We start from the raw sequence: 14,362 nt of genomic DNA on the forward strand, positions 1-14,362 counted from the left end.
GTGCTGCTGTAGATGTCACTTTAAAGCAGGCTCATTCTCAAACTCTCTCCATGCCTCAGTAATATTTTATGTACTCTAACTACTTTGGCATAGAGCTTATGTGATGCAAGTTTAAAGATGCTTCTGGGAAGTCAGTGGGGATTTCAAGGTACTTTCCAGCACCCTTTAGATTCATAGGAAAAAGTTTGTTCAACTTTTTATTTGTACTCATTCGCAGCCATTCAGGCTTATGCTGTAGTTCACATAATCAGCCAATGTTTTCCTCATTAAAACACCAGGTTCTGCTAACAATAAGTCATTGTGTCCTGGAGAAACTTGCTCCTGCAGTTACACATACATGGAAATAGAAGTTACTGAATTCTTAGTCACACTCTGCTTAACAGAGGAGTAGCAGCCTTTTTCAAATGTTCTTTGTCAAGATTTTTACAAAGCCACCTGATGTGAGATGACTGTGTGTAATCAGTGTCTTAGCAGCCATGGTAGCTTCCCTCTGTTGGCTGACAAGGGGTCATGAAAGCAGGAGGAGGCTAGCACCTGAGACCGCGTGCGTGCGTGCAAACAGAAGAGGTCAGTGTTCTTTAAAAATAACATTTAAAGCGTTCAGATTCCATGGAGACGAGCCTGATACAGGAGGCCAGATAAACTGATCTGTTTTTGGTCTTGCTACCTTTGAGAAAACTGATAACAACTCACCATTGCCTAACACGTTGAGCACGGTATCGCTTGTAGGTACATTGCAAATCCCTCCTGCCTGGGTTTTGCTTCAGAAATTCAGCTCATTATTTGCCTGGGGCAGGAGTGTCTCTTAGTGTTGTTCATAGTAGCAGTGTACCTCCCAATCCGTCAGCACCAAGTCCTTTGACAGTAGCACATCTCAYGCTCTTTAAGCCCCTTCTGCTTGTTAAGCCAAATGAAGATGCAGCACAGCTCTCTGTTTTTACAATGTCTGACATTTCTGGGTGGTAATGCAATAGCAAGAGAATTTCCAAAGTTTTTCCCTTTTGTTTGGCAGTCTGCAGCAAACCGAGACTAGCCAYGGTTAATCAACTTTTAGAACCTTTGCCAGAACATTCAAGAAGCATCAGAAAAGATCAAGGCTTTATCCATTTGTTCTTCTGCCCTGTTTTAAATGATGATCCTCCTTAAAATGATATAATTTAATAAGAGGCCTTTTTCTATAGAAAGTCCATCTGCATACTCTTGAAGATGAAATAGAGAATTATAAAGGGGATTACAGATGGCTGTGGAATTTGGTTAAGTTGAACAGAAACTGTTAAAGGCCCTACATGATAAGTTACACACGTGCATGCTTACTTTTATAATATTCTTGCTTCTCTGAGAAATTCCAGTCTTTCTGTACTGTAGCAACTGTAGTATTCTGAAGTTTTTAAGACATTTAGAAGCATGTTTTATTTGCTTGAAAATTGATTTACTTGCTCTGGGAAGCRTGTGTATTTTTTTAGCATTTTCTGATTACAGTCAGCTTCGATAGTGCATATGTTTTTAACATAAAGATTGAAGTGGATGTTCTTAAGTGGGGTTTTAAAGTCTAGTTTTGTGGATACATTTATTTACAAGAACAAATAATATTTAGGGATCTTGATTACGTGTGCAAATTGGTAATTGGCAATCTGTAATATTCCCTTTGTGATTTGGGAAAGCAAAGCTTTAAAAAAAATTACTTTTTGATCTTAATCTGTAGCATAGAGCTGAGGCTATATTTTCAACTCCTCCAACCCACAGCAGGGAGTTGTAGGAAAATCTTTTGAGAGGAAAAAGAAGGGGGGGGGGAAGAGCTTTATGCCCAAACTGAAGCTTTTGGGCATGTTGCTAAACCYGCCTTTTTTCCTAGGTCTGGACTGAATGCTAAAAGAGGCATGCTTATTGGTCTGCCATCTCTGAAAGTGTTTAGATTCATTACATTTATTGATTGCATGTCATTTCTTGTAGGATGAGTATCTTGTTTTGCTACTGATGTGAAAATTAAGACTTTGGTCCTGCCAATACTCTTAGCCAGYAGTAACTCTATAGAGCAGACTGCTTGTGCATCCCCAGTTTTGAAGCATTAAAAAAATTTGAAATCATGAAAGGAATCTTGATGATTATTTTATGTTTGTGGAGAATTTTGAGAGACTTTTCTACTGTGGGCGGTATACAAGAACAGAAACTCAGACTGCTGCAAATTAATCTTCAAATACTGAGTCATTTCCCCTGCAAGTATTAAATAGCCATAGCTCCATTGAAACAAAGGATCTGCACTTCCTTCTTGATCAGCTGAGTACTTGCTGGTATTAGGGGTCCCATTTACTGCTCAGTATTCTCGCCTTTAATCTAGATTTCAATAGGAATGCACCAGGACTGGCAGTATGTGACCTAATACGCAAATATGATGGAATAGTCAAAAATTAATTTTTTAATATATATTTTAAAACTGTTATAATGGCCCACCATGATACACCATTTGTTGTCCTTTCCTCAAAGTGCTGATATGCCTTGTTAGGGAAAAGGATTCCAATATACATGTCTAGACATACACATTTCATGACTCATGCTGGAATGTACCTCATGCCCCTGCTATGTGATATGGCTAGTTACATGGTAGAGGTTGAGTTTTATTTTTTCAGTGTTTTCTTAGTTACTTACTTTGTTTACAGAAATATTTTATAACACTATAGAATGTGTTTTGGAAGGAAAAAAAACCTCTTCAAAATGAAACAATCAACACAGTTTTGTGGGATGTGTCTTACAATTTATGCTGATTTCCAATATTCTTTTGAAGGAAAGTGAAGAAGAGCTTTATTCCTCATGTCGGCAACTTCGAAAACGCCAGGAGGAGCTTAATAACCAGCTGTTCCTTTATGACACCCATTTGAATTTAAGGAATCCAAACAGAGATGCTATATTGAAAGAATTCAATGTGAATGAGCACAAACTACAGATATATCAAGAGACATGCAACCGAAGGTGGGTTGATACTCATTCTCCTTTCCAAAGCAGCTCTATCTAGACATCATGTATGGCAAAGAAATCTCAGATTTATTAAACCAACAGTGATATAAAGAGTGGCCAGAGTGGGATGAGCATATCTGAAGCAAGAAAGGGCTGCAATGAAGCAAGGCTGGGCTGCAAGGCTGGGCTGCAAGCCACTAGAAGCCTGCAGACTTGGGGATATGTTTGCTCAGTGAAATCTGTTTCAGTGAGCACAGTGAAAGATGAAATCCTGGGAGTTTATATTCTTCTTTTCTCCTGCTTTCCAGATCATACAGCCAAATAAATAAACCACCTCACTCTTCCTACACGGTCCGAGTTGTGCCCCTGCAAGTGTGTCATTAAATATGTGGGAACAGAACACACTTCCAGGTCCACCAAGCACAAAAGATAAGAACAACAGTTAGTTGTAACAATATGGAACTGTCAGTTAAGCATCAATACGTTATCCTAGGCCTAGGGGAAAGGTATTTCTCCTTTGCCTGCCACCTTAGGACTGGGTGTGAGGGAGACAGAAGCTTCCTGTACTGGGAGGAGGTCTAGAACAGGTCTTTAGTCCTTCCTGAGCCTATGGGATAGGGTGGGAGGAAAACTTTTCTTTGAATGTATTTACCTTTTTTAAATATGTGCTGATCAGCCGCATGAGTCATCACTGGTTCATTCTCATTTACTGGGGAAAAATTGCAGTACTTGGTGCTGATATATTATTTGCTGTTTATATCTAAGTGAACTGAGCTTGCTACACTGTTTTTCTCCTAGAAATGCCTAGATTTGACTTTTTCTTTTCTTTTCCCTTAAGATTAAAGGAGAAGAAAGTCAGTAATAGCAAATTCTACTCTTAGAGCAATCATTCTTCGGTGCATGTTTTATGGAGGAACTCAGGAAGAGATACTGATTTGTCCTGGTTATCCTATTCAGTGAAGGTCTCATCAGGCTGAATGAATAGAAGAAGAGGAGGAAAGATGGGTTTCCATAATAATTTCTTGTTATAAGAAAAACTGTTTTTATTTTTCATTCATAATAATTTATATTCTGTACAAAGCATACTCCCTGTTCAGGCCAGATTTTCTGTGTATTCAAGGTATTATTTGCATCCAGCATCATAACTTTAGAGTCATGAGGAAAATAACAGCAAGATGTTTAAAAGTTGAGGACATGTGGTTGGCTGTATGTATTTGCATAAATCTCACTTCTCCTTATCGATACCTGAAGTACAAGTACAAATCATCTACTGTATTTGTGTATGCAAGATATAGATGAGACATTCACAACAATTTGTATGCATGGAATCACATCACTTTCATAACCTGGCTCCTTAATCTTAAATGGTAGTGAGTTTTTAATTTATTAAATGCTGTAATAGCACTTTTACACCAGCATTGTCATGTATGTTACAGTACCCAAGGCAGCAGATTGTACCTCTGACACTGTATAAAACATTTTGGGCAGCTAATAGCTCATACTGTATTGTCTCTTGTTAGAAGTTTTCTTCTATGTTTTTGAAAACCAGAGAATGTGTTAATTTTGTTAAACCAAATATCCTCTGAGACTGTAGTTGTGTTTTTCCTGTTGAACTCTGTGTAATGGTTTAAGAAAAAATGTGTGAACCTGTGTTGTATTACATAAAACTTCAGGGCAGTGGAAGGAAAAGTTTTATTGTATGTGCTAGGAGCTCTTTGTTTGCAGAAAAGAATATTTCAAACTCTGAAGAGATTTATTTTGGTATAGTATCATCTCGCAAATACTTTCAGCTCCTAATGTGCTTAGAAATGAATTTTTAACAAACTGTCCATTTTTAACCTTGTAATTCTGCTTAGACAATAGCATCAAATGACAGAGTTTTCCCAAAAGGTGTCTAATTCAAGAATGATTACACGCACAAATCTAGAGGTACATCATTCTTATGGATTTAGTCAAACAAAAGGCATTGAGTTACAGATCGGAAAACTTGCTAGATTACCAAGTTTGCTTTCCTGAAAGAGCAGAACTAAAGTCTTTGGATGACACGTCTGAAATCAGATGTCATGATATGTGTACACATTGGTTCTTCATGCTAGCAGTATGTCATTAATATGAAATTCCTAGTTGCTTTATCTCTACGTGGGAGGAGTTTTGCTACTTGTATGTTTGACTTTACCTCTCAAATGTGTGCAGAGGAGTTCAGTTCTTCAGTCTAAGTGACAGCCTGAGGCAAAAGATGTTGCATACATATAGTGCTGTATTTCTGATCACAGAAGGCTTGCATGGATTTGGGATTCGTTGCCTGGTGAAGCTGCCTCAGCAGTTTTCAGTTTCTCTTGCTCCCCGCACAGACTTGCGTTGTTTCAAGATGCACTTAATTGATGCCACTGTGCATTCACAGATGGTGGTTCAAGGAACCCCCCTGAGGTTTTAGTTATTCTGAAAAGACAAGGCTTGTCTGGCTTATCTTGAGATGAAAGTGCTATATTAGTGCGTCTCACGATGGGGTGGCTTCTGTAATGTGTTCCCCACCCTCAATTAAATACCAGAGGGCAAAGCTAAAGGTAACTCTCTGCTTTTCTTTTTCCTGCTAGAAATTCCTTCAGTCCCCAACTGTGATTGAACTGTACTTAAAAAAAAAAAAAAAAAAAAAAAATTACATCAGCTGTGGATTTGAGACGTAGGAGCTGTACCTAGACTGCTGTGTAAGGGTGGGCTTATCTGCAGTACCCATGTGGAATGGGATGATCCAGTTGCTGTTCCTGGGGAAGGATCTCTGCTGCATATGCATTTTACAGCATGCTCCAAGAGGTGGTTAGTCTGTCACATCATCAGTCCCGGTGCTATCTGTGCCATTCAGCAGCCTCCATCTGTCCCATTTGACTTGGTGAGAATATCACGTTGTTGGTGTTGATTGGACAAGGTGGCCCAAGGCCCTGCCTGGAAGGTCCTGAATTTGTTGTTACAGATGGGACATGATTTATAGGCATTTGAATACCAGCTAAGTTTGGACTGATTACAAAAATATGAGACTACAAGTTGCTAGGGCTAGGGAAACCCTAGAGGTCCAGACTGCTGTAATATATATATATATATATATTTTTTTTCTTTTAAGCTCAGTTCTAGAGCAGACATAACCAAATTGCCCCTGTGGATCACCTGTCCTGGCTTCTTTTGTTATCTATATTCCTGCCACAGAGCAGCCATTGTATGATGAACATGAGTGCCTGGTGCTGCTGCTGTGCAAATACCTGAGAATTAGCAGATTTTACAGTCCTTCAAAGAGTCCTGTGTACCTTCTCAGGACATAAATGATGTTGAAAGTTGTAAGAAGTACTCCTCAGCATTTATGAATATCTATTTCATTTTACAGTTAGACTTTTTCCCCCTGAGTTTAAGTGTTATATTTGGAAGGAAAAAACTGCATTGGCTTTTTTGTTGACTTGCAACTAATGGGCAAGACGTAATAACTCTCTGCTTGTTTCTTGCATTCTGTGTTTTAACTCCTGTTACCAAAAAAAAGCCACCTCTGAATTCTTTGTCAGGGCAGACTTTGTAGCAGCTTTTTTTCATAGCACTGAGACTGTTCTAACATAAAAATAGGTTTGAATGTGTGCGCTAATTTTATAATCTATGAGGAAAAACATTTCCAGGTTTTTGAAGTTAACTATTTTTTAAATTATGTTCTCATAGAAACTGTTTTAAATTTGTAAAATGTTATTTTTAATATATAACTTTTGATAGCAGTTATGTGAATGATGCCAGATGCTTCTTTGTTTAAGCGTTGCTCATTGAATTTTGCAATTYAAAATCACCAGTGATTTCAGCCAGTATGAGTGAATTCTTATTGAAGAGTGGTCTGCTAGTGTGTTATGTTGTGTTCTCCTAGAGGAGAAGGTTTCCTTCCTGGAGGAAGGACACTTATGTGTGTTAAAGATGAACTGACTTATTGTTTTCATAGAAATCATTATTATTGCACTTCATCTGGATACAAAACAGGCATGGAGGGAGGAAAAGGCTGAAGATCACATATAACCCACAACTCCTAATCTACCTTATTCAATAACAAGTGGGTATTGACTTCTGTTATAGTGAGTATGAGATTTGTATCAACTTAAAGAATAAAGTCTGAACAAGGCAAAGACAAAGTCTGTAGTAGTTTGGAAGAACAATAATCTTGATGTTCACCATAAAATTATATTGGCACGTTTTCTGCCTATGAGGTCGCCTTAATTGCATGGACAGAAGTGCTGTGGGGTGAACGCACACTATGTTCATGTTGTGAATTTTAAAATGTTTGAAGTCTTGTGAGCAAAATTTTTCTAAGTCTTTTAATTAATTAAAAGTTATGTGCATGTTGAGCAGGAGTCATTATGAGCTATCTGTGGCCTAGGTCATTCAGGAGGTCGTTAGATGAACCAAATGGTCTTTTATCACTTATTAATTTTTGAATATTGGTGTGCACAACCTTTGAAAGTCAAAATGAGGGTGGCCAAAATGTTGTCTCATTCTTTATGGGGTTTTTCTTTGTTTTTTTTATTGTCTGTGTTCTTACTTTTCACCACTGCATCTATAAGTTTCTCTGTTGCAAACATTTTTAAGTGTTGCAGTTTTTAAACTAACCTTCCTGATTACTAGATAGCTAATGCAGTCTCACTATGATTATCTTTGAATTCTCCAAACTAGTTGTGAAGAACTGAATGCAGCATGGAAACTGAAGTACAGTTACTTCTGCTGTAGTCAAATGTCAGCGTTTCCAAGTGCAGTCTAACTAGCTGACTTTGTTCCAGACTGAAATTCCATTTGGTTCGTTAGAAATAGAGGATAAATATAATGAAAATCATCCTTCTGAATTGGTCAAGAGCCAAGATTTTCTTCTCTTCCATAATGGTATTTATAAATAAGTATAGCTATTAGTTTTAAAAGAATTTGAAGCCCAGTTCTATTCACTGCTAATCTACATTCTTAAGTACTAGTCCCAACAAAACGGAGAATCCTGAACTGACTTAAATAAAGCAGAAGTAATTTGCTTAACACTTGTGCATTCCTGAATTGTAATTTAGTCCCTAGATCTTTTACAATATGCATAAACTACCAGTGTTTAGGACACTACTGTGAAGATCACAGAAAAGTTTTGGTTGGGTCACTTAGAAAGTGACTTAGTGAGTTAGACTATAAAAATCCAGTCTACTCTATGGGTGATTGACACTTAAACTTTAAAAATAAATATATCCATATATACATTAGAAGTATTAGCTGTGTGCATCTGGCAAACATTAGGTTTACATTGACATGCCATGAATGTGAGATTAAGCAGCTGCCAAAAAATTCTTATGCTGTTCACTTTAAACATCAGTATCACTCTTTATAGAGAGGCACATATCAATTGTTGAATAATTTTGAAGTAGTAAAAACTGAAGCTGTGCTGTATTTTCAATTCTGCTTTTTCAATTTTTAGATGAATTTCTAGTAATTCACTTTCAGGAAAACAAATAATAGATTAAAATTTGGAAACAGACATAACACTTAAAATTCATTACCTTAATTTTCACAGCTGCTCATGCAGTATTAATAATAACAAATAAAAAACAAGGAGAAAAGAATTCACATTGTAAAAAGCCTAAAATGGAGCAGCTGTGACTGTCTTTGTACCTATGTAATTTTCAAGCCACTTTAAAATATCTTAAGCCACACATTTCCTGTTTGCATTTTGAAAAGTAAAAGAGGGAAAGTATTTCTTCATGTCTCTGGTAGTCAGGACTCTGCTTTGTTTACTAGATGGAGCTGAATGACAAGATATTACTGAATGTACCTATATACTTATATAGTCTGGGGTAGCCATTGCCAAGCTGCTGCTTATTTGTTTCTCCTAATTAGGCCCAATTTAGTACCCTGTACTCAAGCAAAAGTCGTGAGTGCTTACTACAAATAATGCCTCCTGTTCTGTTACCAGTGGAAAGTTCTGTCCTTGACTTGATGACTTGAAAAGCTTCATGTGTTGTGGGCAGCTTCTGTGGAAGGATGAACTGTTTTTTTGGGGGGGCGGGGGAAGAGGGGGGAAAGGGGAGAAAAATCCATTCTCTTTCATGTTGTGCATGTGGGCAAAACTACAGTTTCTGCTGCTATGCTGATCCATATCCCATCTGCAATAAGGCAGCAACACCCTTGGACAGGACAGTGCTACTGGCACAGCTTTTTTAATGAGGAAGGAATGGTCTCTTTTTTTTTTTTTCTTTTCTTTTCCCCCTCCCCTTAGCTGTGCACATCCAGCTGAGCTTTGCAGATTAAGCAGCACAGTGGAAAGGATACTAGTTTTTTAATGTATTTCCATTGTGGTTATTTATGTATTTTGTCTTACTCAAGCAAAAACTCTGCTGTGCTCCAGTTCTGCTGGATAAGGCATATAGATCCAGTCCTTTAAAATGCCCTTACATACGTAATCCAACTGACATATATGGACCTATTCACACTTAGCACCAAGTAGTTTCCTTTCCAGTTGTATCTAAAAAGCTATCATGGACTTCAACCTCAGCCAGCAATAACAGCACAAGTTTTGGCTTTGCTTTGGGACCCTCAGAGATTTTTCTACTGATGCCGCCATTGAGACAACTGCGAATAGCAGTAGCAGCTTTTTATTAGAACTATCACAATTCCTCTGGAACACAGGAGTTCTGTTCTGCATCTTAAAAGATTATCAGTAAATGGTCTGCCTTTTACAAGACTGTCAGCATGAAATACCAATATTATGTTTCTGTGCAACAGGCCTGTGCAATTTTTTTTGAACGTGTTTTGTCTGTTGCCTCTGCTGGCATCAAAATTTCTTAATCTATTTCTGTTAATGTTACATCAAAAACAGATGCCTTAAAGCAGAAAGTAACCATGTGACTTTAACTTGAAAAACATTTCTTGTTGGGAACAGTGGTCCAATGCTTTCATGAAGTTACAGCTGCCATTTTTCTTCTTTATTAAAAAGAAAGTTTCTTCTTCATGCAAACTAAACTCTGATGTATATTGATGGCTTTTGGTAAGCGGCCCTTCTGTGATTAACTCTGTAGAACACAGAAAAGCTGTTAGAGGCACATAAGCTCTATATAAAGGAGTACAATGCTCCTACTACAGGAACACAGCTCCCCCAAATCCTCTCAGCTTACTGGCTATTATAGAAAGCAAGGTGAGTTCTCTCAGCTGTCCCTCAGCCTAGATACTAAATTTAGTTTCTCTCATGGTGTACGCACTGGTAAGGGAATGAAGGGGAGGAAAGTCGGATTTAAACACAAAGCATCTAATTATCAATAGTGATTAAAAAAAAAAAAAAACTTCTCTGGAAATGAACTAAAACCTCAAAACCCACCATCTTTGATCAACTAAAAAAAATCTATTTGAACACATGTGGCAGTGCGCTTTTAGCTTGGTTTCTCTTTTTAGCCACTTTTGTTTTCTGAGACTTCTTTAGCAGTGCAGTAGAAGTACTGCCTCTCTGCCTCCTTCTCTTCCCCATTTACATCACAGTAGAGCTTAACAGGACTGAAATAACTGGAACTTGTATAAAAATTAACTTAAGATCAGTGTAGCTTCAGCTAGTAAAATGTAAAGACTAAAGTTTAGAGAGAAGAAAGAATGTGAATATCTTGGAAGACTGTCCCTTTTTATCAAGAAATACTGAGAAACTGTAACACACACAAGTTAAAGGAAAAGAATTTTGTGATCTAACATTTTGATACGAAGTTCTCAGCATCTCTTCCTCTATTAAACTGAAAGAGATGAGGGACTTACTAGAGAAAATCTTATTTTCTGTCTTCTTAAAACTGTCACTCCACAAAATTCTGAGTTCCATTATGTAAAGTGTTTACTACCCTACTACAGAGACGAAGTTTTGTTCAAATGGTATCAGGTGTTAAGGAAATACTCATAAAGGCTAAAAATATTTTATAAGCAGTAGAACATAAACATAAGCACTTATCAAAGGTCCTTGATAGACTGTTTGTTTAACCATTCTCAAATGCAGGGAAAATAATGGTTGTTATTTATGAATGCACTTTAGCTAACTCATTCATTTGAAACAGGCATATTTTGCAGTTAGAAAAATCTACAACTCTGTGCTGCTTCAAGCACTTTGCTATAACTTAGATTAACTATTGTACATTTTCCAGAAATAAGTCAGTTACCTCAGAAAAGCATACCAGAACATATCCACTTAAGAAGTAATGCATTTATTTATTGTCTAACAGTTGATCTAGCAACTCAGCCAGGTTCTTAGTTAGGCATATATGCATCCAAGCTCAAAAGCATAATTTAGTTTTAGAATGTGACCAAGAAATAAGTTTATTCTCCTCTGGGTCATGTAGCACAAACTTRTCAGAAATCAAAACTATAATGCTACCAGTGAGGAAGAAGGGTCATTTGTTCCATACACTGTACCTGAAAATAAAATGCTATTTGCAGTCGTACTGAACTTCACCTTGTTTGTGATGGTCTGATCAGTTTTACTTTGAAGAACTGTGTATAAAAATAACACGTTTTTACTCAGCAGTTCTGTTCTTTGGGGACAGAACCAGTAAAGATATTTACCTGAATGGCAGAAATGCCCTCCCCACCCCCCTTTTGTTAATTATCTGTCAAAACTAAGAGAACTGGAAAAATATAACTAAATTCTGTCCTGCATACTCAGTGTTTCATCTTTCAGAGTGAAAATGTAACTGCAGATGGAAACCATGAAACCAACACAGCAATCAACAGCAACACCAATCCTCCACACCTAACAAGACAGTTAATGGTATACTTCCTTGGCTTTGCTCCACATCCCCGAGATCTAAACCACTCAACTACTTCATTTAGGTTAAACTGCTGAGGCTCGTACCCCAGCTCCTTCCTGGCCTTCTCCATGCTAAAATAGTGTGTGACACCAGTTTTGTAAACTTCTGTGCGAGTGAGAAGAGGCTGAAAATTATAAAGATGACCTATAAGAAAATGAGCTACTTCAGTAAGGAATGCAAAAAAATAGACAAGGGAGAGAGGAAGACGAAGAGTTGGGAATTTGTAACCCAAGCCCTCTACTAAAGGTCGGAAAAATTCAAAGTTATTTATTGGTCTGCCATCTGAAATAAAATAGGCTTGGCCTGCAGCTATGTGCCCTTTGTTGGCTTTGAGGGCCTCTGAGGCAAGGATATGAGCCTGAACTAGATTATCTACATGTACAAATTCTACTAAACTAAGAGGATCTCCATATACAAATTTAAACAATCCCCTTTCAATGTAACTAACTATTCTTGGAAGATGTCTTTGCTCTCCAGGCCCATAGATGCCTGCTGGTCGGAGAGCACAAGTCCTTAATACACCTTTCCCATCTCTAAGCTCACCACCATTTGCCTCCAGCACCTTCATTTCAGCTAAAGATTTGGTCCGGGAATAGTGATCTGGATGAAGGTGAAGAGGTAGATAAGGCAGAGATTCATTCCCATTTTCTATAATCTGGCCCCCAAATATCACATTATATGTACTTGTATAAACCAGACTTGACACTCCAGTGGTCTTGCAGGCTTGGATAACATTTTCTGTGCCTTTCACGTTAACATCTTCTATGAGTTTTCGGTTCAGCTGCTCCCTGCCAGACATTCCATAGGAAGCGATATGGAATACGCAGATTACATCTCTAAGAGCCTCTTCCACTTCTGAGAGACAACAGACATCCCCCTGCAGGAACTTTATTCCTTCCGGCACAGTCTGAATTGGCTTCACGACATCAAACAGAATCACATCAACTCCCTTTTCATATATGGCACAACCTAAACTAAAACATGATAGAAGCCATATGTTAGTATACATAGCATWATGATGGATGAAACATCTCTCTTGGAGGCAAAAGAAACCTATTAACTATTTTAGTACCAAATTTTTTGCTAATCAGTTTTTAAAATATTTAGATATCTACTATGGGGAAGGTTTAACTGTGAAACTTTAGGCACTGAACTAGTTCCTTCAGGCTCCAGCTTTAAAAAAGGGGGAGGCAATTTAGAGCAGAAATAATGGAAGTGCTTTCAGCTGTCTTTTGGAAGAATCCATCTATTTCTTTCCTTCTGTCTCCTACAAATCAGCAATAGCAAACCTTTTAGATGTAAACCCTTAGCCAACTATATTAAAAAAAAAAAAAGCATATCTTATTGGTTTTCTGCCATTCCAAACCTGACAGCACAGTAGGCTGGTTTTCAGTGTTGTGCCTGAAATTTATGGAGAGAAGGGGATTAAGTGAGATGTTTCTAAGTTAACTGCAATGAATACTTTGCCATATGCCCAAACTCTACGCTTAAGTCACAGGTATAAATGCAGGTATTTACACAACAGATAAATCTGATAATCCTCCCCTTTCTTTCCTACAACTGCTGTATTTCTATAGTGTTTAAAGGGGGGCAGTGGAGAAGCTAACCAGGCAGGAGACGGCTGGATATCCTCAGGACTTTTCCTGCTTTGGGTCATGACCGCCACCGCAGGAACTCCTGCCTGCAGCTGCGACCCAGCGCGAACAACCAAGACGGGGCGAGTGAAAGGGCGCCGCCCAGACGCCCGAGCCGCGCTTCCCTTACTTTTCACATTTATTCTTAGGTGCCACTGTTACTGAACGCACTAACCGGAAGCCAAAGTAACCGCCTCCTCCGGTAATCAGAACTGTTTCCTTGGCCATGTCTTCTGGTTCCGTCCTCTTCCCTTTGGCACTATTTGCGGAGATCGACCTAAAAAGCACGCAGTAAAAACGCCCCTGAGCAGCAGGAAGAGCTTTAACGCCTCCGCCCGCTCAGCGACACTCCGCGTCGCGCCGCTGCGGCAGGGCGACCGCCGCCTCCCGCGGGCGGGAGGGTCCCCGCCGGCCCGGGCTCCCCTCACCGCGCCCGCGCCCGCTCCTCCGGCCCCGCCGCTGCCGCTGGGCCTCACGGGAAATGAAGTCCGCGCCCTCCTCCCCGCGGCGGCCGCGCCGCAAGATGGCGGCGGTTTGGGCGGGAAGCGGCGCCGTGACGGCACGGCGCGGCCTGTCCCCCTGGAAGTACCCCGCCGCCTCCCTGCGCCCGCAGCGGGGACAACCCCGTGGGGAACGGGGCTTGGATGGCGGCCTGGTGGAGGCTGGCGCTAGCCAGGCTCTGCCCCTCTCCGCGTCTCTGGGAGAGGCCGCCTTTCCCCTCCCGCCTCCAAAGGTGTTTGCCCCGCGTTGGGTTGTCCCTTTGAGCTGCTTTAAACAACGGGGAATCCCGAACTGTCTTTGACGTCTAAGCCTTTTCCAGCTGTGCCAGATCCCAGTGTTYGTGCTTATAAATTAAGATAAAAATGACTCTCTTCTCTTTCCCGCCGTTCCGGTTGTCTCTAGTTGGGGCCCTGTGCTGAGTGCACACCCTAATTTTGTAAAAAGCCATTAGCRTTTCCATAAAAC

At 39.4% G+C, this 14,362-nt stretch overlaps 2 protein-coding genes across 9 annotated transcripts in view; one reads left to right on the forward strand and one right to left on the reverse strand.

Annotated features, from left to right (window-relative positions):
* PLCG2 (phospholipase C gamma 2) overlaps positions 1-7,985 on the forward strand; it is a 71,271-nt gene extending 63,286 nt beyond the window's left edge. For all 7 annotated transcript variants that reach the window (XM_026058723.1, XM_026058732.1, XM_026058740.1 and 4 more), the window contains 2 exons: positions 2,780-2,964; positions 3,788-7,985. In XM_026058723.1, coding sequence (XP_025914508.1) covers positions 2,780-2,964; positions 3,788-3,830 — 228 coding nt within the window. In that variant the 3' untranslated portion in view covers positions 3,831-7,985. The remainder of the gene's footprint in view (positions 1-2,779; positions 2,965-3,787) is intronic.
* Positions 7,986-9,032: 1,047 nt separating this feature from the next.
* Positions 9,033-13,880, reverse strand: SDR42E1 (short chain dehydrogenase/reductase family 42E, member 1). Of its 2 annotated transcripts, XM_026059881.1 has the most exons (3): positions 13,825-13,880; positions 13,572-13,673; positions 9,033-12,736 (listed from the first exon to the last, which is right to left on the reverse strand). In XM_026059881.1, exons 2-3 carry the CDS (start codon positions 13,622-13,624, stop codon positions 11,629-11,631), a joined length of 1,161 nt encoding a protein of 386 aa, XP_025915666.1. In that variant the 5' UTR covers positions 13,625-13,673; positions 13,825-13,880; the 3' UTR covers positions 9,033-11,628. The 2 variants fall into 2 exon arrangements, with proteins under 2 accessions (XP_025915666.1, XP_025915673.1); XM_026059888.1 differs by lacking the exon at positions 13,825-13,880 and having other exon boundaries at positions 9,033-12,731; positions 13,572-13,806.
* Between the last annotated feature and the right edge of the window lie 482 nt (positions 13,881-14,362).

Source organism: Apteryx rowi, unplaced genomic scaffold (genome assembly GCF_003343035.1).
Source record: "Apteryx rowi isolate R43461 unplaced genomic scaffold, aptRow1 scaffold_1, whole genome shotgun sequence".
Lineage (NCBI taxonomy): Eukaryota > Metazoa > Chordata > Aves > Apterygiformes > Apterygidae > Apteryx > Apteryx rowi.

Coding starts and splice junctions, on each gene's coding strand:
- SDR42E1 (XM_026059881.1), bottom strand. CDS start 13,624: ATGGCCAAGGAAACAGTTCTGATTACCGGAGGAGGCGGTTACTTTGGC. Junction 12,737..13,571: donor GGCGGTTACTTTGGCTTCCG/GTTAGTGCGTTC, acceptor ATCATGTTTTAG/TTTAGGTTGTGCCATATATG.